The 27,551-nt window shown below is 39.3% G+C and overlaps 1 protein-coding gene and 1 long non-coding RNA gene across 3 annotated transcripts in view; one reads left to right on the top strand and one right to left on the bottom strand.

Annotated features, from left to right (window-relative positions):
• The window catches only part of LOC144577375 (uncharacterized), a 182,632-nt gene that overhangs the window by 78,628 nt on the left and 76,453 nt on the right, over positions 1-27,551 (top strand). Inside the window, exon 1 of one of the 2 annotated variants that reach the window (XR_013521121.1) lies at positions 1-27,551. This exon is cut by the window's right edge and continues 6,341 nt beyond it. The exons of the other annotated variant lie outside the window; for it this stretch is intronic. This is a non-coding gene — a long non-coding RNA (uncharacterized LOC144577375). 2 annotated transcript variants of the gene reach the window in all.
• CTSG (cathepsin G) lies at positions 10,161-12,831 on the bottom strand. The gene is made up of 5 exons (XM_009005848.6): positions 12,754-12,831; positions 11,843-11,990; positions 11,264-11,399; positions 10,867-11,121; positions 10,161-10,437 (listed from the first exon to the last, which is right to left on the bottom strand). Exons 1-5 carry the CDS (start codon positions 12,806-12,808, stop codon positions 10,264-10,266), a joined length of 768 nt encoding a protein of 255 aa, XP_009004096.2. The 5' UTR covers positions 12,809-12,831; the 3' UTR covers positions 10,161-10,263.

Raw genomic sequence — 27,551 nt, forward strand, 5'->3', positions numbered from 1 at the left:
GGAAAACTAACAAAGATATTTGGGACCTGAATTCAACACTTGATAAAATGGACTTAGTAGCCATCTCCAAAACTCTCCACCCTCAAATAACAGAATATACATTCTTCTTATCTACACATGGCACATACTCTAAAATCAACGACACAATCAGGCATAGAATGATTCTTAGCAAATTAAAGCCCTAAATCATACCAACCACCTCCTTGGACTACAGTGCAATAAAAATAGAAATCAATACTAAGAATGTTGCTCAAAACTACATAATTACATGAAAATTAAACAACGTGGTCCTGAATGACTTTTGGATAAATAGCAAAATTCAGGTTTAAATCAAGAATTCTTTGAAACTAGTGAGAACAAAAATACAACATATCAGAATCTCTGCAATACAGCTAAAGTAGTGTTAAGAAGGAAGTTTATAGCACTAAACATCCACATCAAAAAGTTAGAAAGATATCACAGGAACAATTTATCATCACAACTAGAAGAACTAGAGAACTAAGGGCAAACCAACCCCAAACCTAGCAGAAGACAGTAAATAACCACAATTCTAGCTGAATGGAAGGAAATTGACACAAAAAACATACAAAAGATGAATGAACATAAGAGTTTGTTTTCTGAAAGAATTAATAAGACAGACTACTAGTGAGACTAATCAAGAAAAAGAGAGAAGATCCAAATAAACACAGTAAGAAGTGACAAAGAGGATGTTACTTTTTTATTTCTTTAAAACACCAACAGTGTACAAGAATTCCTTTTTCTCCACATCCTCACCAGCATTTGTTATTGCCTGTCTTTTGGTTATAAGCCATTTTAATTGGAGTAAGATGATATCTCATTGTAGTTTTCATTTGCATTTCTCTGATGATCAATGATGTTGAACACCTTTTCATATACCTGTTTGCCATTTGTATGTCTTCTTTTGAGAAATGTCTGTTCACGCTTATACTCACTTTTTGGATTAGATTGTTATCTTTTTTTCCTGTAGAGTTGTTTGAGCTCCTTATTTTTCTGGTTATTCATTCCCAGTCAGATGGGTAGTTTGCAAATATTTTCTCCCATTCTGGGGGTTGTCTGTTTACTTTGTTGACTGTATCCCTTGCTGTGCAGAAGCTTTTTAACTTGACGTGATCCCATTTGTCCATTTTTGCTTGGGTTGCGTGCTTGTCGGGTATTGCTCAAGGAATTTTTGCCCAGACCAATGTCCTAGATACTTTCCCCAATGTTTTCTTGTAGTAGTTTCATAATCTAAGGTCATAGATTTAAGTCTTTAATCCATTTTGATTTTATTTTTGCATATGGTGAGAAACAGGGGTCTAATTTTATTCTTTTGCATATGGATATCCAATTTTGCCAGCATCATTTATTGAAGAGACTGTCTTTTCCCTAGTGTGTGTTCTTGGTACCTTTGTTGAAAATAAGTTCACTGTAGGTGTGTGGATTTGTTTCTGGGTTCTCTAGTCTCATCCATTGGTCTATGTGCATACCTTAATGCCAGCATCATGCTGTTTGGTTACTATGGCACTGTAGCATAATTTGAAATCAGGTAATGTGATTCCTCCAGTTTTGTTCTTTTGGCTTAGGATAGCTTTGGCTATTCTGGATTTTTTTTGGTTCTACATAAATTTTAGGATTGATTTTTCTATTTCTGTGATGAATGTCATTGGTATTTTGATGGGGATTGCATTGAATCTGTATAATGCTTTAGGTAGTATGGACATTTTAACAATATTGATTCTTCTAATCCATAAACATGGGATATTCTTCCATTTTTTTGTGACCTTTTCAATTTCCTTCATCAATGTTTTATAATTTCTTTCTTTCTTTTTTTTTTTTTTAGACAGAGTTTTGCTCTTGTTACCCAGGTTGGAGTGCAATGGCATGATCTCAGTTTACCGCAACCTCCGCCTCCTGGGTTCAGGCAATTCTCCTGCCTCAGCCTCCTGAGTAGCTGAGATTACAGGCACGCACCACCGTGCCCAGCTATTTTTTTTGTATTTTTAATAGAGACGGGGTTTCACCATGTTGACCAGAATGGTCTTGATCTCTTGACCTCGTGATCCACCCGTCTCAGCCTCCCAAAGTGCTGGGAATACAGGCTTGAGCCACCGCGCCCGGCCCCCTGTTTTATAATTTCTATTATAGAGATACTACACTTCTTTGGTTAAGTTAATTCCTAGGCATTTAATTTTATGTGTGGCTATTGTAAATGGGATTACTTTTAATTTCTTTTTCAGATTGTTCACTGTTCTCATAAAGAAATACTACTGATTTTTGTAGGTTGATTTTGCATCCTGCAATTTTACTGAATTTATCAGCTGTAATAGTTTTTGGTGGATTCTTTAGGTTTTTTGAAATATAAGATCATATCACCTGCAAACAAGGATAATTTAACCTTGTCTTTTCTGATTTTTCATGTCTAATTACTCTAGCTAGGACTTCCAGTACTATGTTGAATAACAATGGTGAAAATAAGCATCCTTGTTGTGTTCCAGATCTTAGAAGAAAGGCTTTTAGTTTTTCCTCATTCAGTATGATACTAGCTGTGGGTTTGTCACATATGGCTTTTATTATGGTGAGGTATGCTCCTTCTATCCCAGTTTCTTGAGTATTTTAATCCTGAATAAATGTTAGATTTGATCAAATGCTTTTCTAAAGCATCAATTGAAAAGATCATATGGCTTTTTTCCTTCATTCTGTTGATATGATGTCATATTGATTGTGTATGTTAACCATCCTTGCATCCCAGGGATAAATCTCACTTAGTCATGATGAATGATCTTTCTAATATATTTTTGAATTTGGTTTACTATATTTTACTGAGGATTTTCACATCAATGTTTTTATTAGTTTATCTTCACACTGCTGATAAAGACATACCCAGGACTGGGCAATTTAAGAAAGAGAGAGGTTTAATGGACTTAGAGTTCCACATGGCTGGGGAGGCCTCACAGTTATGGTTAAAGGCAAGGAAGAGCACATCACATCTTATGTGAATGGCAGCAGGTAAAGAGAGCTTGTACAGGAAAAATCCCCTTTATATAATCATCAGATCTCATGAGACTTATTCACAAGACAGCACAGGAAAGACATGCCTCTATGATTCAATTACTTTCCATTGGGTCCCTCCCACAACACATGGAAATTCAAGATGAGATTTGGGCGGGGACACAGCCAAGCCATATCATTCTGCCCTTGGCACCTCCTAAATCACATGTCCTCACATTTCAAAACCAATCATACCTTCCCAACAGTTCCCTAAAGTCTTAACTCATTTCGGCATTAACTCAGAAGTCCACAGTCCAAAGTCTCATCGAAGACAAGGCAGGTCTCTTCTGTCTATGAGCCTGTAAAATCAAAAGCAAGGTAGTTACTTCCTACATACAATGGGGTACAGGTACAGCCATTTCAAATGGGAGAAATTGGCCAAAACAAAGGGGCTATAGGCCCCACGTAAGTCTGAAATCCAGCTGGGCAGTCAAATCTTAAAGCTCCAAAATGACCTTCTTTGAATTCATGTCTCTCATCCAGGTCACGCTGTTGCAAGAGACAGGCTCCCATGGCCTTGGGCGGCTCTTTCTCTGTGACTTTACAGGGCATAGCCTTGCTCCTGGCTGCTTTCATGGGCTGGCATTGAGTGTCTGCAGTTTTTCCAGGCACACAGTGCAAGGTGTCAGTGGATCTACCATCCTGGGGTCTGGAGGACAGTGGCCCTCTTCTCACAGCTTCACTAGGTGATGCTCAAGTTAGGGACTCTGTGTAGGGGCTCCAACCCCACATTTCCTTTCTGCAGTGCCCTAGCAGAGGTTATCCATAGGTGCCCTGTCCCTGCAACAAATGTCTGCCTAGACATCCAGGTGTTTCCCAAACGTTAATTCTTGACTTCTGTGTACTTGCAGGCCTAACACCACATGGAAGCTGCCAAGGCTTGAGTCTTGCACCCTCTGAAGTCACAGCCCAAGCTCTGCATTGGCCTCTTTCAGCCACGGCTGGAGCAGCTGGGATGCAGGGCACCAAGTCCCTAGGCTGCAAACGGCACAGGGACCCTGGTCTTGGTCACAAAACCACTTTTTCCTCCTAGGTCTCTGGGCCTGTGATTAGAGGGGCTTCTGTGAAGACCTTTGATATGACCTGGATACGTTTTCCTCAGCTGTGATTTTCCTACTAGAACTTGCCAGCTCCTCTGTAAAAACAACTCTGCCTGTCTCAGGTACTTCTAATGCTATTGTATCTTCTGATCATGTAGGAGGACAGTTTCCCTACAGCCTGGATTGTTGTAGAGCTGTTTTTACTCTGGACCCCACTCAAAACTGGCAGCCGTGCAGATTACTCAGTAAATGGGTAAGAGCAACATGCTCAAATATGGTATATGTGGACAAGAAGTCCACTGTGTCCTTTTTTTGTTGTGGATGTTGTATAAGGTGTAGCAACTTGTCCGCAATTTTAGAGGAGATACTTTACATGCTCCACATTACTGGGATATTAGAAACTTAACTAATGTCCATCTCAGAAGGTTTACAGGGCTGTTCTCTATCCCCTGATATGCTTGAGTCTTACTAATACATCTAGCATTTCCCTATTTAACAATGAATTTTCTTATTTACCATTTTCATGTAGAATAATGCCATCCATATAATGGACCAGAGGTGTGTTCTGTGGAATATCAGGATAATCAAGATTTCTCAATGATATTGTGACAATGTATTGGTGACTTGCCATAGCATTAACATAAGACAAGTTTTATATTTGTCCCTACCAATGGAAGGCATACTGCTTTTGGTGATCCTTGCTGATAATTTTTAAAAAATGATGGTTCTGGATCAATATATTCCTATTAGGCACCAACGGTTGGGTTGATTTGTCTCAGTAACAATACAGCACCTGGAATCAGAGTTGGGATTTGCACTGTCATCTGATTAAGAAGAGAGAATCCATAGTCATTTTCTAAGATGCTTGTTGCTTTTCTAAAGCCATATAGGTGATATAAATGGGGATGTGGTAGAAATCACCAACCTTGTATCTTCTAAGTCTTCAATGTCCTGGATACATTTTCCTCAGCTGTGATTTTCCTACTAGAGCTTGCCAGCTCCTCTATGATGGCATTTTTCTTTAGGATTCCCCAGAGATGCAGTTTGCTTTCAGTTTAATATCTTGTGGGGTAGGGATTGTTCTGGGTGCTTCTTATCATAATAATCCTCATTCTACACTTTGGCGAAACAAAGTGGGAAATTTGTCATTGCTGTACTTATTTATTCTTACCAGACATTCTGGGTAGATTGCCTGATAAAAATAGAATGCTCAATTAAAATTGAAGTTCAGATAAACAATACAATTTTTGAAAATAAGTATGTCCCAAGTATGTAAAATATTGCACAAGACACACGTAAGCAAAAAAATGTATTTGTTGTTTTTCTGAACTTCAAGTTTAACTGGATGTCTTGTATTTTTATTTGCTAGATCTGGCAACGCTAGACAATAACCACTTGATGACTCAGTAGTCCCACTAGGTTTACCATGAGATGGACACTTGTGGAAGGTTTAACAAGGGCCCCTCAAAGATGTTCACATTCTAATCCTAAGAACTCATCAATATGTTACCTTATATGGCAAAAGGAACTTTGCAGATGTGATTAAGTTAAAGATATTGAGATGGGAAAATTATCCTGGATTATCTAGGTGGGCCAAATCAGAAGAGTCATTGTAAAAGGGAGGTAGAAGAGTCAGACTCAAAGGAAATATGGAGATGGAAGCAGAGGCCAGAGTGATGTTATTATTGGCTTTGAAGATGGTAGAGGCCATGATCCAAGAGTGCAGGTGTTCTCTTGAAGCTGGAAAATGTGGGCAAATAGAGTATTTCCTAGAGTTTCCAAAAAGAAGCTGACACCTCGATTTTAGCCTGCTGATACTGATTATGGTCTTCTAAGCTCATGATTCTGAGATAATATATTTGTGTTAAGTCAATAAGTCTGTGGTAATTTGTTACAGCAGCAATAGAAAGTAATGCCTTTCCTGACCTCCGTTAGTCTCCATTCTGACCAGGGAACTATGGTGGCAATTATGACTAGTGAAGTTCAGAGCCTATAGTTAACAACCCTAGGAAGATCTGGGTTTTCCCTCTTGTCTATATACATTCACCATGGTAAATGGCTGCAAACTCTTCTGCAGTCAGCCTAAAGAAAATTTACAGGATATACCTGTGCCCATTATGACACCTGCCTGTTCAACTGAGGAGATCTAGGTCTTTTAATATACTCAGAGGTAAGGACTAGCAGTAAAACCATATTATGATGCCTCAGCTTAGATTTCTGCCTCCAGATCTAGAATTATTTTGTTTGTGTAAGTCGGCAATACTTTAGTGGGTTGCCTGTCTGCTTCATTCCTAGGGACACTGTGCCAAAATGCATGGGATGCATCTCTGGAATGCATCTTTTAGCCAGAATGAAAATGAAAACATTCTTCAAAATGAAAGAATCGCTTTTTTTTGTTGTTGTTGTTAATGAGAAAATGGGTACCATGGCATGATAAATTTCTACCTTCTTTATTCTATCTTCTACAAAACTGTCAGCAATTCCAACAGTTATAAAATAATGATGTTTATAATTTTTAGGCATACATTTTTATGTGTGTTGTTTTCTTTTGTTTTGCTTTTCTTTCTTTCTTTTTTTTTTTTCGAGACAGAGTTTCGCTCTTGTTACCCAGGCTGGAGTGCAATGGTGCGATCTTGGCTCACCACAACCTCCGCCTCCTGGGTTCAGGCAATTCTCCTGCCTCAGCCTCCTGAGTAGCTGGGATTACAGGCACGCACCACCGTGCCCAGTTAATTTTTTGTATTTTTAGTAGAGACGGCATTTCACCATGTTGACCAGGATAGTCTCCATCTCTTGACCTCGTGATCCACCCGCCTCGGCTTCCCAAAGTGTTGGGATTACAGGCGTGAGCTACCACGCCTGGCCCGGATTTCTCATGAATGGTTTACCACCATTCCACTTGGTACTGTCCTCATGATTGTGAATAAGTTTCCATGAGATCTGGTCTTTTAAAAGTGTGTGGCACCACCCGCCTTGCATTGCTTCTGCTCCCACCATGTGAGATGCCTTGCTTTTTCTTTGCCTTCTGCCATGATTGTAACTTTCCTGAGGGCTGCCAAGTAGCTGAGCAGGTGCCAGCATCATACTTCCTGTACAGCTCATGGAACTGTGAGCCAATTAAACCTCTTCTCTTTATAAATTACCCAGTCTCAGGTATTTCTGTATAGCAATGCAATATCTGAAATATCAACACCTGACCCAATCCTTTCTCCTTTCTGCCTTAGCTATTGGGTTATCATAATTTTATGACTTTTCAATTAAGTTGGTGAGGCTTCAAATGCACAAAGTGTGCATGTGGAAAAAGAATTGTGTTCTTTTGCATTGGTTTCCATTGTGTAAAACACTCTCTTGACAAAGTTCTGCTGTTGAGGTTTACTGAATAGGGAAGAGTGCAGATATGTTAGAAGTGCTGGGTCTGGCTTCTGGGCTGGTCACCTTCTGGAGTTGAGTACCCTGGGGTCTGTAGAGACCTTTTCAGCAGGGAAGCAGAGACAAAGAGCTGTATTGGAAGTGCTGACTGTCAGAGAAAGACCTGAGGATGAGATGAATGCCCTTGGGGTTTCCTGGGGACTGAGTCCTGAGACTGGGCAGTGCTCTGAGGCTCTAAGTAAATGTCACAGAGAGAAACGACTGAATGAGAGACTTTTCTACTACTGCTCCGTTCTCCTCTCTCCTCGCCAGCAAGTATTCTTTCTATTTGCCAGTGCAAACATTTAATGATGAGACTGTTATCTCCCAGAGCATGCCAGTAATAGATAATTCCTATGTGTAGGCAGTTAGTGAATACAGAGAGAATAACTGAGGATTGTTAAAGATTTATTATTGATTAACATTTTGTTGATAAATGGCTTACACTGAATATTAGACAAATGACTTTCTGATAAGAGATAGACATAAAATAATGGTCAAATTCACCAAAGCATTTCTCTGTATAGCCAGTTGGATTTGATAAAATGTCTGGATTATTTCATTTAAGATTATGAAAACTGCAAAAGTTCAGATGGTAAATGTCACCCTGAAAAGAGTAATTAACATTTCTACTTACCTAGGAAAACCTCCCAGCTGATTCTCTGAGGTTACTTTCAGAGGTGTTTAAAGCGTAATTTTAAATTACGTGATTTCAGTAATCTTTTGTTTGAATAGAATATTGATGTAGACAGTCATGTGCTCATCTGCAGGGCAAATGTATTGTTATTTTAGTCAACATTTTGTGAGGTGTTTTATATAACTTCAGAGTATCAAAAGTTGTGAGGCAGATCTTCATCACATTGGTGATTTTAAATGCTGATGTTTAAGTACAGTGGGGTTGGTATAGTGTAAGGAAGGGTTATAAACCAAAAGGTGACTGAGGGAGGTCTCAATCTAACAGAGGTTTATTCAGCCAAGATTGAAGATGGACCAAGAGAAAAATATAAGCCACTGTGACCTGTGCTTTTTTCTAAGGGGGTTTCAGGAACTTCAGTATTTAAAGGGGAAAGAGCAAGTGGGAAGGTGAAAATGAGAGAGAGTAGGACATGAGACAGATGGTTATGTTCTTGTAAGGTTAGCCTCAGTAAATCTATATTTTACACAATAAAGTAAGTATGTGGAAAAGTGAGCAGAGGAAATGAGGTGATGCCACAGGATTGTGAATTATAGCTGTTTGGAAAGAAATAAAAAGCATTTTTTTTCATGACTCAGTTCCCAAGCTTAACTTTCCTTTTAGAATAGTGAGGTTTGGGTCCTGAGAATCTATTTTCTTTCACAAGGTTTAGGACAAGGATGCTGTCTGGTGATGGATGCCGGGGTTCTTGGCTATTGTGAATAGTGCTGTTATGAACACGAGTGTTCATTAGCTATTTTTAAAGAAGCCAATCTTTTAACTTTTTCTTTATTCTAGTACTTGTATGGTTTAATGTTTTTTGCATGTAGATCTCTGATCCATTTGAGGCTTATTTTGAAGTATGGTATGAGGAATGGATCCAATTATATCTTCTCTTCTCTAAATATCTATCTAGTTGTTCTAATACTATTTATTAAAAATTTGTTGTTTCCCAGTGATTTAGGATGCCACCTTTTTCATACACTAAACTAGGTCTTTTAGGAATTTTCAGTTCTGTCTTTTGAGCTGCTAGTCTTTTTTTTGGCAGGCAGGGGGATGGGTCTTGCTCTATCATCCAAGCTGGAGTGCATGGTTCACTGCAGCCTCAACCTCCTGGGTTCAAGCAATCCTTCCACTTTAGCTTCCCAAGTAGCTGAGACTGCAGACACATGCCACCATGCCTGGCTAATTAAAAATTTTTTTTTGTAGAGACAGTGCTTCCCTATGTTGGTTGCCCAGGCTGGCCTCAAACTCTTGGGATCAAGATACTCCCATCTTGGCCTCCCAAAGTGCTGGGATTACAAGCATGAGCCACCATGCCTAACCTGAAGCACCAGTCTTTGTGCACACTGATGACATGCAGTTTTAATTAGAGCATACCTTAATATCAAATAGGGGCAATTCTTCTGGGGCAGAGAGCCTCGCCCTGGGGAGAGGCATGTCCTTCCACCACTCCCCAAGGTGAAGGGGAAAGTGAAATGGAGGGAGACAGGGGAATGAGTGGCTTAAAGGAGGAAAGAAGCTTGTCTAGATCTCCAGCATCTGGGGGTTTCAGTTTTTCTGGGAAAGGCACCCAATTTTTTGGGAGGAAGTCAACTCAGCCCTGGCACACATTTGTTGCATGCTCACTATGGAACTGAATGTTTGTGTCCCTCAAAAATTCCTATATTGAAACCTAATCCCCAATGTGATGGTATTAGGTCGGGCCTTTGGATGTGATTAGGTCTTAAGAGCAGAGCTCTTTAAATGGGATTAGGGCCCTTGTAAAAGAGACCTCAGAGAACTCCCTTGCCCCTTTTGCCATATGAGGATATAGGGAGAGGATGTCTGTGAACCAGAAAGCGGACCATTATTAGACACTGAATTTACTGGTGACTTAATCTTAGCCTTCTTAGCCTCTAGACCTGTGGGAAATAAATTTGTTATTTATAAGCCACCCAATTTGTGTTATTTTGTTGTATCAGTCCAAACAAAATAAGTACTGAGTGACATTTAATGAACAAATGAGGAATTGGTTTTTTACACTCCGTGGACATTTATTAAGGCTCTGGCAACCCCATGGAGCTGGCCTGTGTTCCCTAGAAGAAGAGTCAGTCACAGGGCAGTGTCCATCTGATCCAGCTGTTCCAAGCGTCTCATTGTTCTCCTTATCCAGGACAGGAAGCTTGTGACCCTGGTGAAGACTGCTGGAGGAGTCGCTGTCTGACTTCCGTAGGAGACGATGCCATGGGCGGCATTGCGACACACCAGGGGGCCTCCAGAGTCCCCCTGTAGGTAGAAAAGGGAAGGGACACTGAGACAGGCCTCCCTGCTCCTGCTGCCCTGAGCCCTGGGCTCACAGAGAAGGCGTGGGGAGGCTCTTCAATTACTGGGTGTGTGTAAGTTGGAAGATCGCTGGGGTGCAGGAATCAAACCTCTGGGTCTTTTCGGTCGCTGGGCTCCAGCTCTGCCAGGGTTACTATCTCCAGCCCATTCCGAGTCAAGGTACCTCCCCAGTCTCCAGGGGGGTTGCCTATGTATGTGTTCTGGGTCTACCTTCTATTCCCCTAGAGACCAGGTTGATGGGGAAAACAATAACCAGGCCACCCTGGTCTGGCCCCCAGGCTGAGGCTGTGGGGATGCAGCCTGTTCCCACTGCCCTGGCTTTGAACGGACCCCTCTGTCCCAGGCTGTGTTGGGCAACGCCCACTGCCTTACCCTGAAGGCAGTCTTCCTTTCCCGTGGGTCCCCCACACAAAGCTGCGTTCGGCTGTCGTAGGCCCTGTAGGTGCGGAAGCACTGCTCATCCCTCTGCACTCTCAGCTGCACCTCTCGGAGTCTGTCTGTTCTCTTCGTCAGGCTGACCAGGCCCCAGCCGGCCACAGTGCACAGCGTCCGTGGACGCAGTCTCTCCGGGGTTCTAGGCAGAGCCACTGGGCTCACGTTTCGATTCCGTCTGATTCTTCGGCTTAGCTGGAGGAAGAATGTAGGCATTCCCCTTCAGCTGGAGCCCCCAGCCCTTGCCCTCACCGTCACCCCGGAGCCCTGCCCTCACTTCCTCTTCCATGATCCCTGGACACACTAGGAAGTTGCCAGAGGGCCAGGTAGATGGTACCTGCAATAACATGATGTCATTCCGGAAGTTCTGTGGATCATATTGAGGGTGGCGGATGGCTCTGCGCACAGGGACACGTTGCTGGGTCCTTTCCCGTCTCCGCACATTGTGTGCCCCCAGGATGACATTTATAGAGCTGCAAAGGCAAGAGGTAGGTCTGGGATGCAGGAGCTGGGGTCCATCAGCTCTGCAGGGCAGGCGGACAGCCGAGGGCAGGGCTGACGCTAACCAGAATCGAGGGGATGGGAGGTCCCTGGGGCTCAGCTGTATGCTCTTTCTCAGGAGCTCTGAGCTAGAGATGGCAGGGAGTTAGTGACAGTCAGGTTTGTTCCCCCAGATTAAATTGATAAATAGCTCGTTTATATTTTGAGCCCCACTATGTGTCTTCCGTCTCTTTCTCTTGCTCTTTTTAATCATGTCCTCCTTTCCTCCTCATTTACATTGGCCTGTTCTCGCCTGCAAAAACTCACTTGCTCTCTTTCACCCTTTCATTGCTACAACCCTTCTTTCAGATGGCTCCTCTGATGAGCTCCTCAGGGCTGTGTTCCTGGCTGACCAGGTAGCTCCTTAGCTCTGTACCTTCCCCAGCAGTGAGCTGCTGTTAGCACAAAGTCTTCTCGCACCAGGAAGCCGCCGCAATTCTTCCCACCTTCTGGAGACTGGATCTGAAGAAACGCCATGTAGGGGCGGGAGTGGGGCCTGGTTTCCTGGCCTCCGATGATCTCCCCTGGAAGGAAGCATTTGGCACTTACATCTATGCTTGCTGAATCTGCTGTGTGGGTACCAGATTAGTGGTTCCAGAAAGGCAAGAATATGGGGACGGCAGGAGAGAAGGTGAAGGAGGGGGAGGAGTTGGTGCTGAGGGTTGGAGTCTACAGGACACCAGATTGGGAGGGGACTCCAGGGTTCTACAGGAAACACTGCTGGCTTGAAAGGATCCCCTTTCCCCATCCTAGGCCTCAGCTCCCTCCTCCTCCCCAAAAGAGGGAGAACAACCACTGTTCCAGGCAAGGCCAGCTTTAGCCTCAGGTATTGAAGAGATGCTTTGCTGTAAGTACAGGGTTGTCCCTGAAGTTCCGTTATACTTTTATCCTCATGGAGCTTCCCAGAGCTCTCTGAGTCCAATTCAAGACGACCTGGGCCTGGTGTTTAAAAATCTAGGTGTGAGCTGATGGTACTGTTATTGCTGTATCCTTACCTCCTAGGTAGGCTCTGACACATGCTGCCAAATTATTTATATAAATCATGTTTTTATAGCACTTACAGTGTGAGGGAAATTCCAAGACATTTAAGTACTCTAACTTACTTAACTCTCATGGCAACTCTACAAGGCTGGTATTAATATTATCCTCATTTATAGATGAGAAACCTGAGGAAATATGAATTCAAATAAGTTGCTCCACAGTACAGAATTAGGATATACCAAGGCAATCTGGCTCAAGATGCTTTGTGATGGGGTCAGGCCTCTGAGGGTGGGAATGGTCACTCACCTGCCTTAGCCCCTGGAGGTAGGAGAAAGGCCAGCAGAAGCAAAAGCGGCTGCATCTTTCCTGAAAGGCTGCCCAGTCAGCTGCTGCTGTGCTTCCTCCTGCTAGACTTTAAGGCCTTGAGAGAGGAAGTAAGGGGTGGGGACAGGGATTGAGAATTCGCAGTCCCATTCTCCTGCTACCATGATAGATTTCATCACCCAAGGCTGCTCAGGAGGTTTGCCCACAAACTGCCAGAAATCTGGTTGAGAGGGAATAATCCAAGCCAACATGGTGTGCTTCTGTGCCACTGCTGAGTCAGTGTCAAGAGCAGCAGTATGAACCCAGCACAACAAGGAGGGGGCTTTGGGCAATGTGTCCAGAGCCCTCAATCCATCAAATTTCAGAATGCTCCAGCAAAGCAAGAAAGCTGGCAGCTTCCCACTTCCTGTTTTCTATTCCTCTGGGATTAGAGTATCAGTCCTTTTTAATTTCTGGGTTTCTCCAAATGAATGCAAGTTCCCTGGATTGCTTATCAGTATATGCTTAGTAAGTCTGGGACAAGGATGAATAAAAGGGTGTGGTATGGTGAGGGATGTGGGTAAGAACATCAGGAATAAGTTGAAGGGGGCAGAAAAGAAAAGGGTAAGCCTGCCTGCTTTTACTCTTTGGCCCAAGACCACCCTCTGAGACCCCTGTTGCTCCCATTCCTTTCTAGAAGTTGTCAAGTCAGATTGCATAGACACTCTCATGAGTGGGTGAAGGGTGCTGCTGGAGAAAGAAAAGGAAGAATAAGGCTCTAACACTCACAATTACTTTCTCAGGTCACTTGAGCCCTCAGTGAAAATTACGACACACTGAAGACTTCTATTTGCCTGCTTCCTACCAAGGTTAAGGTCTTTGTGTTCCAGGTGGTTCGTTGGTTGCAGAAAAGGCTTAGTGACTTGGTTTTATTGGGAGCTGTCATATCCTAGCTGGAAAATATCTAAGATCCCATTTCATTGATGACATCAGAGGCCCATCAACCTAATCCCAGGGGCCATAGTTCCTGAGAAGGAGGTACATTCATTGCTGTGCTACCTATAAGAGAAGGAGAGCCACAAACTCAACAGTGGGAGAAAAGAACAGCAAATGACTGGAGAGTAACACAGTGGATCATCAAAAACACTTAAAAATATTTAGAAGATTCTGTGTATGCACAGAAAACCGTGGTAATTCAGTATAACTTTTGCAGAAATAGCAGAACTGAAGATTAATACAATTCCCAATCCCTTTTTTCTGTCTTTTATTTTTAAAATATTTTACTTATGTATTTATTTTTAACTTTTATTTTAGGTTTTGGGGTACATGTGAATGTTTGTTACATAGGTAAACACGTTATAGGTATTTGTTGTACATATTAATCACCCACATATTAAGCTCAGCACCCAATAGTTATCTTTCTGCTTCTCTCCCTCCTCCTACAGCACTGTCTGTTGTTTTCCTCTTTGTGTTCATAAGTTCTTATCATTTAGCTCTCACTTATAAGTGAGAACATGTATTATTTGGTTTCCTGTGTTAGTTTCCTGTGTTAGTTAGCTTCCAGCTCCATCCACGTCCCTGCAAAGGACATGATCCATTCTTTTTTATGGAATACATGTGGTACATGTATATGTACAACATTTTCTTTATCCAGTTTATTGATGGGCAGTTAGATTGATTCCGTGTCTTTGCTATTGTGAATAGTGCTGCAGTGAACATTTGTGTGCATGTGTCTTTACAGTAGAATGACTTATATTCCTCTCGGTATCTATCCAGTTATGAGATTGCTGGGTTGATGGGTGGTTCTGCTTTTAGCTCCTTGAGGAATCATCATACTGCTTTCCACAGTTTTGTAGAACTAATTTACACTCCCACCAACAGCATATATGTGTTCTCTTTTCTCTGCAACTTTGCCAGCATGAGTTATTTTTTTGACTTTTTAGTAGTAGCCATTCTTATTGGTGTGAGATACAATTCTCAGTCTTTATGGAGTGTAATAGGCCCTCTTGAAAATCTCATGAAAGTTAAGAGTCCTTTCCTTACACATAAATATATAATTATTTTACTTATTTTTTTTAGAGCTGCACAGAGTTTATCCTCTTCTCTTGTACAGGCTCTATACAATTTGTTTATGCATCTGAAAAGTAACATGACGAAGACGGAAACAGACTAGTATAGCACCTTTATTAGTGCCTTAGCGTTTGGCATAATTTTAATTTATTTAAAATTTACAACATTTTATTTTATTTTAAAAATATGATATTAACTTAAAAATAAAAGAAAGGGATAAAGTAAAACTTGCACATGTTAATAAAGAGGAATAAAAGATATCCATTCAGTCATGTAATAAAGATTAATTAGGAAATTTCATTAATAGTGACCTAGGATTTCATGCAATCTTCTCACTAAAAGGAATCAAAGCTGTTTAAGATATCTGAAAACCTTAAAAGCCTTGAACTACCAGCATTGAAATGACGATCAGATCAAGCTGAAGGAATAATCAGAGTCTAGTTAGGAAGCTACGTTCGTTCCAAGGAATGTGCTGAATTCACAAAATTTCAACTTTTTTTTTTTGATAACCACACTAAGGAGAAATCTGTAGAAAATAGTTAAAGAATGGCTGTTACCCTTCCCTTTATGGGACTAGCGTAACCTCTATGCCAAACTCAATAAAGACTATATAGAAATGAAACATTACAGATCCATATAACTTTTGAATATTGATGCAAATTAAATCAATCAATAAGCAAGTGTATATTAATATATCATAAGTAATTTGGGTTTATCCTAGGAAAACATAGTTGACTTTTCATTTGAAAAGCAATATCACTGTAACACATATGAACTGATTAAAGAAGAAACATCACGCGATTATTTAATTGAAACAATGAAGTCTTCAAGCATTGACTAAAATTTACCCTTATTTACTTAAAATATTCTTAGAAGACTAGGAATAAAAAGAAATGTCTTTAATCTGATAAAAGTTATCCACAAAATTCCCACAGCAATCATTATGCTTAATGGAAAAGATTTGTTGAGAGCAAAACATTACAAGAATGCCTGAATATAGATTATTATCAGTTCTGCTCAACAGTACATGACAGGTTTTAACCAGTGCAGTTAGGCAGGAAATGGAAATGAAAGGTATAAAGACAGGAAAAGAGGAAACAACATTGTAATGATTTGAAGAAATGAGAGTATATGTAGACAATCCAAAAGCATCTACAGGTAAATTGCCATAATTAATAAAAGTTTACAGATTTGCTAGAAAAAAATCAATTTTGAAAATTAATCATATTTCTACATGTACTGCAACACTGTTAGAAAGAAATTTTTAGAAACTAATACTTAAATGGCATGGAAATGATCAAATAACTAAATATAAATCTAAAAGAATATGTGAAAGACCTCTTTGGTGAAAATTATAAAACTCAACGAAGAGACGTTCAAGAAGACCTAAACAGAGAGAGTCCATGTTCATAGATTAGAAGAAGACTAAATATTGTAAAAATGTCAGTTCTCCCAAAATTGATCTATAGATTCATTTCACCAAGAGGTATTTTATAGAACTTAACTGATTGTAAGTATATTTGGAAAACAAATGGCCAATGATAGCTAGGACACTTTTAAAGAATGAGAATAAGGTGGAAGACTTGTTTTAGGAAACAAAGCCATAGGAATGAAGTTAGTGTGGTATTGATGAGGCATAGAAACATAGACTAATGAACCAGAAGTAAGAACTCCACACACGTGGACATTGACATAAACATAGATGGATACTTGATTTATGGTGGATGTTGCATCTTTCATCATAGTAGAGAAAAGGCTGTTTTCTTTTTTTTCTCCAATAAATGGTACTTGGATAATAAAGTACCTTTATGGTGTCCTATAGAGATGCATATTTTCTATGTGGAAAAATTAAGCTTGATCTTATTCTCTCAAAATATCAAAAAACCTAATCCAGGTGGATTATGGATCCAAGTGGGAATAATGATTTAAAAATATAATGGAAGAATATCTTCATGATAGGTAAAGATTTAGATACTGTATATAATAAGTACTAATAATGAAGAAAAGGACTGATGAATTTGACACTCAAAATTGAGAGAAACAAAAGACTCTTCATAGAATGGGCAAAGATGCTTGAAATACACATAACCAACAAATATATATTCAAATTATATAAAGAGCTTATACAAATCTGGCCAGGTGTCGTGCCTCACCCATGCCCAGCACTTTGGGAGGCCAAGGCAGGCAGATCACTTAAGGTCAGGAGTTGAGGACCAGCCTGACCCAACATGGTGAAAACCCTTCTCTACTAGGAATACGCACAAAAAAATTAGCCGGGAATGGTGGTGCATACCTGTAACCTCAGCTAACTTGGCAGGCTGAGGCAGGAGAATTGCTTGGGGGAACTGGGGAGTCTGAGGTTGCTTACTGGGCAACAAAGCAAGATTCTGTCTCAAAAACAAACAAACAAAAACTTGTGATGAAGAAGATAATTAACTTAATAAAACAATAGTCAAAAAACTTGAACAGTTTTATCTCGTAACAGGAAATCAAAGTGGTCAATAAACATGAAAAGGGGTTATTCTCACTAGATATTAGAGAAGCACCCATTTGAAGCACACTGAAGGCCAGGTATGGTGGCTCATGCCTGCAATCCCAACACTATGGGAGGCCAAGGTGAGGGGATCACTTGAGCCCAAGAATTTGAGATGGGGTGTGATGGCATGTGCCTATAGTCCCAGCTACTTGGGAGGCTGAGGTGGGAGTTGAGGCTGCAGTGAGCCATGATTGCGCCACTGCACTCCAGCTCGGGTGACCAGGTAAGACACTGTCTCAAGGAAAAAAAGAAAAAAGAAAAAAAGTGATACCAGTTACAGCTACCCTGTTGCCTCTTTTCCCAATCCTAGGCATATATTCTAGAGAAACATCTGGTGTAAATTTTTACCAGATACATGTCCATGAATTTCATAGCAGCATTGTTTATGATAGTCTCAAACTGAAAACACTTGGAAGGTGCACCAACAGCAGCATGAATAATCAAACTGTAATATATTCCTATAATGGAATATTGCATAGCCATAAAAATGAAACTCTATCTTTATGCAGCTATGCAAATGGATCTTACAAGCACAGTGTTAAAATGACCCAAGAAGGCAACTTTAACTTTATTTACATAAAATTCAAAACTAGGCAAAATGAAACTATATTGGATAGAAATACACACACATATATATATGGTAAATGTATAATGAAAAGCAAGGAAGTAGTTATCACCAAAGTTGGAATAGTAGTAACTCTGGAATTGGAGGGCAGAGAGGGCATTTTGAGTGGAAGGAGACATATGGAAGATTTCAATAGTGTTGACCATATCCAATTTCCTGACATAAAATGTAGTGTTGCCTTATAAGTATTCTTTAAACCCTCCATTTATGTTTTGTGAACTTCTCTTGTGTGTATGTTTTATAATACTTTTTTTTTAAAAGTCTCATTGCCAGAGGATGGGGATTAGAGAGAACATTTGGATGGACAGGGGAATACATAAGAATAGAGTGGGGCATATGCTTTTTATTTTAATAAAAATTGTAATATTTGAACAGAAAGACCAATATGTTTCACAATATCCATAGCTGGTTACATCTGCTTTTGACTGTTTTATTACATTTCCGTCAGTTATGATTTTTCTCCTCTGGGATGTTGGGACATTAAGATAAGGCATTTTCCACCTCCTCCCTGGGCCCCATAAGCCACCAACAATGCAAATCCTCTGAGAAGGCAGTTGCCAGCTTTTGCTGGGTCAAATCCCCCTTTCTTCTTCTGATGCTAGTCAGTAACCAATCTAGTTCCTCTTGGTTTTGCAGGGGACCAGCATAGTACTGAGGCTCTTCAGACCCTCAGGGCTACCTTAAAATCACTCTTAAAAGATCGTTTTGGAAGCTCCTTAGGAAGTTCCTACTGATGAGCTTGTGATTGCTTTATTGTCAGTGCTGAGAGAAGGCTGTGCCAGAGCTGTTGTCTTCAGGGAGCCAGATGCTTTCTTGCCAAGAATTGGCCTGTGTTGTCATTCTTGTAGGGAAGAAAAGGTGACAAAGGAAAGAATGAATGCCTTAGAGGGTCCTGAAATACATAAATTGTTGTAGCAAATTCACTGGGAACTGCTTAAAATCTTCAAATCAGAGTAGTTAAAAGGAAACAGGCAATGCAGAAGCCCTGGATATGGCAGAGAAAGGTTTGTAAAAAGACTCCGGGTTCTTCATGTTTCCTGGCAAAAAGCTTATGTCTAAGATTGAACAATGCTGCTGAGATCCTGGGTAAATGTGAGAAAGAGGTGAAGGTGATACTATGTGTGCATGTACACACACACACACACACACACATATACACTATTACATATATATGTAATATGTGTGTGTGTGTGTGTAAAATTTTCCATATCAGTTCCTCCATTGGTGAACATTTAGGTCAATTACATATCTTTGCTATTGTGGGCAGTGCTGCATAAACATGGAAGTGCAGGTATTCCTTTGAAATACTGATTTCCTTTCCTTTGGATAAATACCCAGTAGTGGGAATTCTGGATCATGTAGTAGCTGTATTTTTTTTTTTTTTTTGTGACGCCTCCATACTGTTTTCCATGATTGCTGTACTAATTTATATTCCCACCAACAGTGAATAAGTTTCCTTTCCTCTGTTTCTTTGCCAGCATTCCTTATATTTTGTCTTTTTGACAATAACATTATAACTGAAGTCAGATGATAACTCATTGTGGTTTTGATTTGCATTTCCCTGATGATTAGTGATGTTGAACATTTTTTTCATATCTCTGTTGGTCATTTCTATGTCTTCTTTTGAGAAATGTTTATTCAGATCATTTGCCCTTTTTCATGGGATTATTACTACTACTATTATTATTATTTTGCTGTTGAGTTGAGTTCTTTTTATATTCTGGATGTTAGTCCCTTGTTGGGTGAATAGTTTGAAAATATTTTCTCTCATTTTACAGGTTTCCTCTTTATTCTGTTGTTTCTTTGCTGTGCAGAGCTTTTATTTTAATATAGTCTATTTTGTCTATATTTGATTTTGTTGTCTGTGCTTTTGAGGTCTTTTTTTCTTTTCTTTTTGGTGATAGAGTGAGACTACAGGCGCCAGTCTGGAGTGCAGTGGCATGACCTCGGCTCACTGCAACCTCCACCTCCTGCTTTTGAGGTCTTAACCATAAAATCTTTGCCTAGATTGAAGTCCTGAGGCATTAGTCCTACTTTTTTTTCTAGTAGTTTTATAGTTTTGGGTCTTAAATTTAAGACTTTAATCCATTTCAAGTTAGTTTTTGTATATGGAAAGAGATAGAGATCTAGTTTCATTTTTCTGCATATGGATAGCCAGTTTTGCCAGAATCATTTCCCAATTTATGCTCTTGTCAACTCTGTCAAAAATCAGTTGGCTGTAAATACATGGATTTGTTTCTGGGTTCTCTATTATGTTCTATTAGTCTAAATGTCTGTTTTAATGCCAGTGGCAAGCTGATTTGGTTGCTATAGCTTTGTAGTATATTTTAAAGTCAAGTAGTGTGATGCCTCCAGCTTTGTTCTTTTTGCTGAGGATTACTTTGACTATTCAGGATCTTTTTTGGTTCCATATACATTTTAGGATATTTTTCTCTGTCTGTGAACAATGTCATTGATATTTTGATAGAATTTGCACTGAATCCATAGACAGGGATTGCTTTGGGTAGTATGGTAATTTTAAAAATATTAATTCTTCTTATTCCTGAGCATGAAATGTCTTTTCATTTCTTTTCTTCTTTATTTTTCCATAAGTTATTGGGGTACTGGTGGTATTTTGGTTACATGAGTAAGTTTTTTAGTGGTGATTTGTGAGATTTTGGTGCACTCATCATCCGAGCAGCGTACACTACACCTACACTGTACTTGTAGGGTTTTATCCCTCTTCCCCCTCCCACTTTTTCTCCCAAGTCCCCAAAGTCCATTGTATCATTCTTATATCTTTGCATCCTCATAGCTTAGCTCCCACAGTGAGAACATACAATATTTTGTTTTCCATTCCTGAGTTACTTCATTTAGAATAATAGTCTCCAATCTCATCCAGGTCACTGTGAATGCCATTAATTCATTCCTGTTTATGACTGAGTAGTATTCCATTGCATAAATATACCAACTTCTTTATCCACTTGTTGACTGATGGGCATTTGGGTTGGTTCCACGATTTTGCAGTTGTGAGTTGTGCTGCTATGAACATGCGTGTACAAGCATGTTTCTTGTATAGTGACTCTTTTCTTCTGGTTAGATACCCAGTAGTGGGATTGCTGGATCAAATGATAGTTCTACTTTTAGTTCTTTAAGGAATCTCCACACTGTTTTCCATAGTGGTTGCACAAGTTTACATTCCCACCAGCTGTGTAGAAGTGTTGCCTGTTCACTGCATTAATGCTAACATCTACTTTTTTTGAGTTTTTGATTATGGTAATTTTTGCAGGAGTGATATTGCATTGTTGTTTTGATTTGAATTTCCCTGATCATTAGTGTTGTTGAGCATTTTTCATATGTTTGTTGGCCATTTGTAAATTTTCTTTTGAGAATTGTCTATTCATGTGCTTAGCCCACTTTCTGATGAGATTGTTTTTTTCTTACTGATTTGAGTTCATCGTAGATTCTAGATATTAGTCCTTTGTCAGATGTATAGATTGTGAAGATATTCTCCGACTCTGTGGGTTGTCTGTTTACTATGCTGACTGTTCCTTTTACCATGCAGAAGCTCTTTAGTTTCATTAGGCTCCAACTATTTATATTTGTTTTTATTGCATTTGCTTTTGGGTTCTTGGTTATGAAATCTTTGCTTTGGCCAGTGCCTAGAAGGGGTTTTCCAATGTTATTTTCTAGAATTTTTATAGTTTCAGGTCTTAGGTTTAAGTCCTAATTCCATCTTGAGTTGATTTTTGTATAAGATGAGAGATGAGAGTCCAGTTTCATTTTCCTACATGTGGTTAGCCAATTATCCCAGCACTATTTGTTGAAAAGGTATCCTTTCCCCATTTTATGTTTTTGTTTGCTTTGTCAAAGATCAGTTGGCTGTAAATATTTGGGTTTATTTCTGGGTTCCCTATTCTGTTCCATTGGTCTATGTGTCTATTTTTATACCAGTACCATGCTGTTTTGGTGACTATTGCCTCATAGTATAGTTTGAAATCAGGTAGTGCGATGCCTCCAGATTTGTTCTTTCTGCTTAGTCTTGCTTTGGCTATGTGGTCTCTTTTTTGGCTCCATATGAATTTTAGAATTTTTTTCTAATTCTTTAAAGAATAATGGTGATATTTTGATGGGGATTGCATTGAATTTGTAGATTGCTTTTGGTAGTATGGTCATTTTCATAATGTTGACTCTACCTATCCATGAGCATGGGATGTGTTTGCATTTGTTTGTATCATCTATGATTTCTTTCACTAGTGTTTTGCAGTTTTCCTTGCAAAGGTCTTTGACTCCTTGGTTAGGTATATTTCTAAGTATTTATTTATTTAGCAGCTAGTGTAAAAGGGGTTGAGTTCTTGATTTGATTATCCACTTGGTTGCTGTTAGTGTATCAAAGAGCTACTGATTTGTGTACATTAACCTTCTATCTGGAAACTTTACTGAATTTTTTTTTTATCAGTTCTAGGAGTTTTCTGGAAGAGTCTTTAGGGTTTTCAAGGCAAACAATTATATTGTCCACAAACAGTGACAGTTTGATTTCCTCTTTACTGATTTGAATGCTTTTTATTTCTTTCTCGTCTGATTTCTCTGGCTAGGACTTCCAATACTAGGTTGAAGAGGAGTGGTGAGAGTGGGCATCCTTGTCTTGTTCCAGTTCTCAGAGGGACTGCTTTCAACTTTTCTCTATTCAGTATCATGTTGGCTGTGCGTTTGTCGTAGATGGCTTTTATTACATTGAGGTATGTTCCTTGTATGACAATTTTGCTGAGAGTTTTAATCATAAAGTGGTGGTGTATGTTGTTGAATGCTTTTTCTGCATCAATTGAGATAATTATGTGATTTTTGTTTTTAATTCTGTTTATATGATGTATCGCATTTATTGACTTGCATATGTTAATCATCCCTGCATCCCTGGTATGTAATCCACTTGGTCATGGTGGATTATCTTTTTTATATGTTTTTGGATGCAGTGAGCTGGTATTTTGTTAAGGATTTTAGCATCTGTGTTCATCAAGGATAATGGTCTGTAGTTTTCTTTTTTGGTTATGTCCTTTCCTGGTTTTGGTGTTAGGGTGATGAGGGCTTCATAGAATGAATTAGGGAGGGTTCCTTCTTTCTGTATCTTGTGGAAGAGTATCAAAAGGATTGGTACCAATTCTTCATTAAATGTCTGGTAGAATTCTGCTGTGAATCCATCTGGTCCTAAACTTTGAATGGTCTCTTGTGTTTCAGTGACATCAATTGTAACATCTCCTGTTTCATTTCTTAGTGAGGTTGCTTGGATTTTCTCTCTTCTTTTCTTGGTTTATGTTGCTAATGGTCTATCAATTTTATTTATCTTTTCAAAGAACCAGCATTTGTTTCATTTATCTTTTATATTTTTTTGTTTCAATTTCATTTAGTTCTGCTCTGATATTAGTTATTTCCTTTCTTCTGCTGGGTTTGGGTTTAATTTGTTTGCATTTCTCTAATTCTTGTGTTGTGACCTTAGAATGTCAGTTTGTATCTTTCAGTTTTTTTTTTATACAGATGTTTAGGGCTATGAACTTTCCTCTTAGCACCACCTTTGCTGTATCCTAGAGGTTTTGCTAGGATGTATCATTATCGTCATTTAGCTCAATGAATTTTTAATTTCCATCTTGATTTTGTTTTTGACCCAATGGTTATTCAGGATCAGGTTATTTAATTTTCACATATTTGCATGATTTTAAAGGTTCTTTTGGGTTTGGTTTCCTGTTTTATTCCACTGTGCTCTGAGAGAGTGCTTCATATAATTTCAGTTTTCTTAAATTTACTGAAGCTCATTTTATGGTCTATCTTGGAGAAAATTCCATGCACTGTTGAATAGAATGTGTATTGTGCAGTTGTTAGATGAAATCCTCTGTATACATCTGTTAAATCCATTTGTTCCAATGTATAGTTTAAATCCATTGTTTCTTTGTTGGCTTTCTGTCTTGGTGACCTGCCTAGTGCTGTTAGTGGAGTATTGAAGTCCCCCACTATTATTATGTTGCTGTCTATCTCATTTCTTAGGTCTATTAGTAATTGTTTTATAAATTTGGGAGCTCCAGTGTTAGGTACATATATTTTAGAATTGTGATATTTCCCATTGGACAAAGTCTTTTACCATTATATGCCCTTCTTTGTCTTTTTAACCATGGTTGCTTTAAAGTTTGTTTTGTCTGATATAAGAATAGCTACCCCTGCTTGCTTTTGGTGCCCATTTTCATGAAATGCCTTTTTCCACCCCTTTAAGTTTATGTGAGTCCTTATGTGTTAGGTGTGTCTCTTGAAGGCAGAAGATTGTTGGTTGTGAGATTTTTATCCATTTTGCAGTTCTGTATCTTTTATTTTTAATACTTTATATTCTGGGATACATATGCAAAACGTGCAGCTTTGTTACATAGGTAGACATGTGCCATGGTGGTTTGCTGCACCCATCAACCCATCATATACATTAGGTATTTTTCCTAATGCTTTCCCTTCCCTAGCCCCCGACTCCCTGACAAGCCCCAGTGTGTGATGTTCCCCTCTCTGTGTCCATGTGTTCTCATCAACTCCCACTTATGAGTGAGAACATGCAGTGTCTGGTTTTCTGTTCCTGTGTGAGTTTGCTAAGAATGATGGTTTCCAGCTTCATCCATGTCCCTGCAAAGGACATGAACTCATCCTTTTTTATGTCTGCATAGTATTCCATGGTGTATATGTGCCACATTTTCTTTATCCAGTCTGTCATTGATTGGCATTTGGGTTGTTTCTAATCCATTGCTATTGTGAAGAATACTGCAATAAACATACGTGTGCAGGTGTCTTTATAGTAGAATGATTATAATCCTTTGGGTATATACCCAGTAATGGGATTGCTAGGTCAGGTGGTATTTCTGGTTCTAGATCCTTGAGGAATGGCCACACTTTCTTTCACAATGGTTGAACTAATTTACACTCCTACCAACAGTGTAAAAGCATTCCTATTTCTCCACATCCTCTCAGCATCTGTTGTTTCCTGACTTTTTAATGATTGCTATTCTAACTGGTGTGAGATGGTATCTCATTGTGATTTTATTTGCATTTTTCTAATGACCAGTGATGATGAGCTTTTTTTTCATGTTTGTTGGCTGCATAAAGGTCTTCTTTTGAGAAGTGTCTATTCATACCTTTTACCCACTTTTTGATAGGGTTGTTGGTTTTTTTCTTGTAAATTTGTTTAAGTTCCTCTGTCAGATGGATAGATAGCAAAAATTTTCTCCCATCCTGTAGGTTGCCTGTTCACACTGATGATGGTTTCTTTTGCTGTGCCAGAGCTTTTTAGCTTAATTAGATCCCATTTGTCAATTTTTGGGTTTTGTCCCATTGCTTTTGGTGTTTTAGTCATGAAGTCTTTGCCCATGCCTATGTCCTGAATGGTATTGCCTAGGTTTCTTTTCTAGCCTTTTTATGGTTTTAGGTTTTATATTTAAATCTTTAATCCATCTTTAGTTAAATTTTGTATAAGGTATAAAGAAGGGTTCCAGTTTCAGTTTTCTGCATATGGCTAGCCAGTTTCCCGAACACACTTTGTTAAATAAGGAGTCATTTTCCCATTGCTTGTTTTGTCAGGTTTGTCAAAGATCAGATGGTTGTAGATGTGTGGCATTATTCCTGAGATCTCTGTTCTGTTCCATGGGTCTATATTTCTGTTTTGGTACCAGCACCATGCTGTTTTGGTTACTGAAGACTTGTAGTATAGTTTGAAGTCAGATAGCTTGATGCCTCCAGCTTTTTTTTTTTTTTTTGCCTAGGATTGTCTTGACTATATAGGATCTTTTCTGGTTCCATATTAAATTTAAAGTAGTTTAATTGTAACATTTATGGCATTTCCATGTTAGTATTAAGATGTGAGATACTGTTGCATTCATTGTGCTATTTGTTGCCTGTGTACTTTTTTTCCTTTTTGTTTTTGCTTTTGAACTAGTATTTTTGTTTCATAGGTCCTGTGTGATTTACACTTTAAAGAGTTTCTGTTGTGATCTGTTTCCAGGATTTGTTTTAAGATTTAGAGCTCCTTTTAGCAGTTCTTATTGTGGAGGCTTGGTAGTGGCAAATTCTCACAGTATTTGTTTGTCTGAAAAAGAATGTATCTTTCCTTTATAATGATGCCCAGTTTTGCTGGATACAAAAATCTTGGCTGGTAATTGTTTTGTTTGAGGAGGCTGAAGACAAGGTCCCAAAACCTTCTAGCTTATAAGGTTTCTGCTGAGAAATCTGCTGTTAATTGGATAGGTTTTCCTTTATAGGTTACCTGGTGCTTCTGTCTCACAGCTCTTAAGATTCTCTCTTTCTTCTTAATTTTAGATAACCTGATGACAATGTGCCTAGGCAATGATCTTTTTGTAATGAATTTCCCAGGTGTTTTTTGTGATTGTTGTACTTGGATGTCTAGGTCTCTAGCAAGATTGGGAAGGTTTTTCTCAATTATCCCCCCAAATATGTTTTCCAAACTTTTAGATTTCTCTTTTCCCTCAGAAACACAGATTATTCTTAGGTTTGTTTGTTTAACATTATCCCGGACTTCTTGTAGGCTTTGTTCATATTTTCTTATTCTTTTTTCTTTGTCTTTGTTGGATTGGGTTAATTCAAAGTCCTTGTCTTTGAGCTCTGAATTTCTTCCTTCTACTTGTTCAATTCTATTGCTGAGACTTTCTAGAGCATTTTGCATTTCTATAAGTGTGTCAAATGTTTCCTTAATTTTTGATTTTTTTTTGCTTTAAATTATCTATTTCCTTGAATATTTCTCCCTTCACTTTCTGGATTTTTTTTTTTTTATTTCCTTGCATTGTACTTCACCTTTCTCTGGCTTCTTCCTGGTTAGCTTAATAACTAACCTCCTGAATTCTTTTTCAGGTAAATCAGGGATTTCTTCTTGATCCATTGCTGGTAAACTAATGTGATTTTTTTGGGGTTGTTAAGGAGCCTTATTTTGTCATATTACCAGAGTTGGTTTTCTGGTTCCTTCTCATTTGGTTGGGCTCTGTCAGAGGTAAGGTCTAGGGCTGAAGGTTGTTCAGATTCTTTTGTCCCATGGGGTGTTCCCTTGATATAGTACTCTCTCCCTTTTCCTATAAATGTGGCTTCCTATGAGCAAAACTGCAGCGATTGCTGTCTGTCTTCTGGATCTATCCACCCAGCAAGTCTACCCAGCTGGTTCTGGGGGTCATCTGCACAGAGTCCTGTGATATGAACCATCTATGGGCCTCTCAGCCAAGGATACCAGCACCTGTTCTGGTGAAGGTGACAGAGGGGTGAAGTGGACTCCATGAAAGTTCTTCACTTTGGTGGTGTAATGCTCTATTTTTGTGCTGGTTTGGCCTCCTGCCAGGAGGTGGTGCCTTCCAGACAGCATCAGCTGTGGTAGTATGGAAGAAACCAGTGATGGACAGTGTCCTAGAACTCTGAAGATTATATGCCCTTTGTCTTCGGCTACCAGAGTGGGTAGGGAAGAACTATCAGATGGTGGCAGGGCTAGGCATCAGAGCTCAAATTCTCCCTGGGTGGGTTTTGCTGTGGCTGTTGTGGAGAATGGGGGTGAGGTTCCCAGGTCAATGGTGTTGTGTA

Source organism: Callithrix jacchus, chromosome 8, assembly GCF_049354715.1.
Source record: "Callithrix jacchus isolate 240 chromosome 8, calJac240_pri, whole genome shotgun sequence".
NCBI lineage: Eukaryota > Metazoa > Chordata > Mammalia > Primates > Cebidae > Callithrix > Callithrix jacchus.

Excerpts from the sequence above, each read along its gene's own strand:
- CTSG (XM_009005848.6), bottom strand. The coding sequence starts at position 12,808 with ATGCAGCCGCTTTTGCTTCTGCTGGCCTTTCTCCTACCTCCAGGGGCT. Across the intron at positions 11,991-12,753 it reads ACCTCCAGGGGCTAAGGCAG|GGGAGATCATCGGAGGCCAG; the intron begins GTGAGTGACCAT and ends GCTTCCTTCCAG. Across the intron at positions 10,438-10,866 it reads AAAGGAAGACTGCCTTCAGG|GGGGACTCTGGAGGCCCCCT; the intron begins GTAAGGCAGTGG and ends TTCTACCTACAG.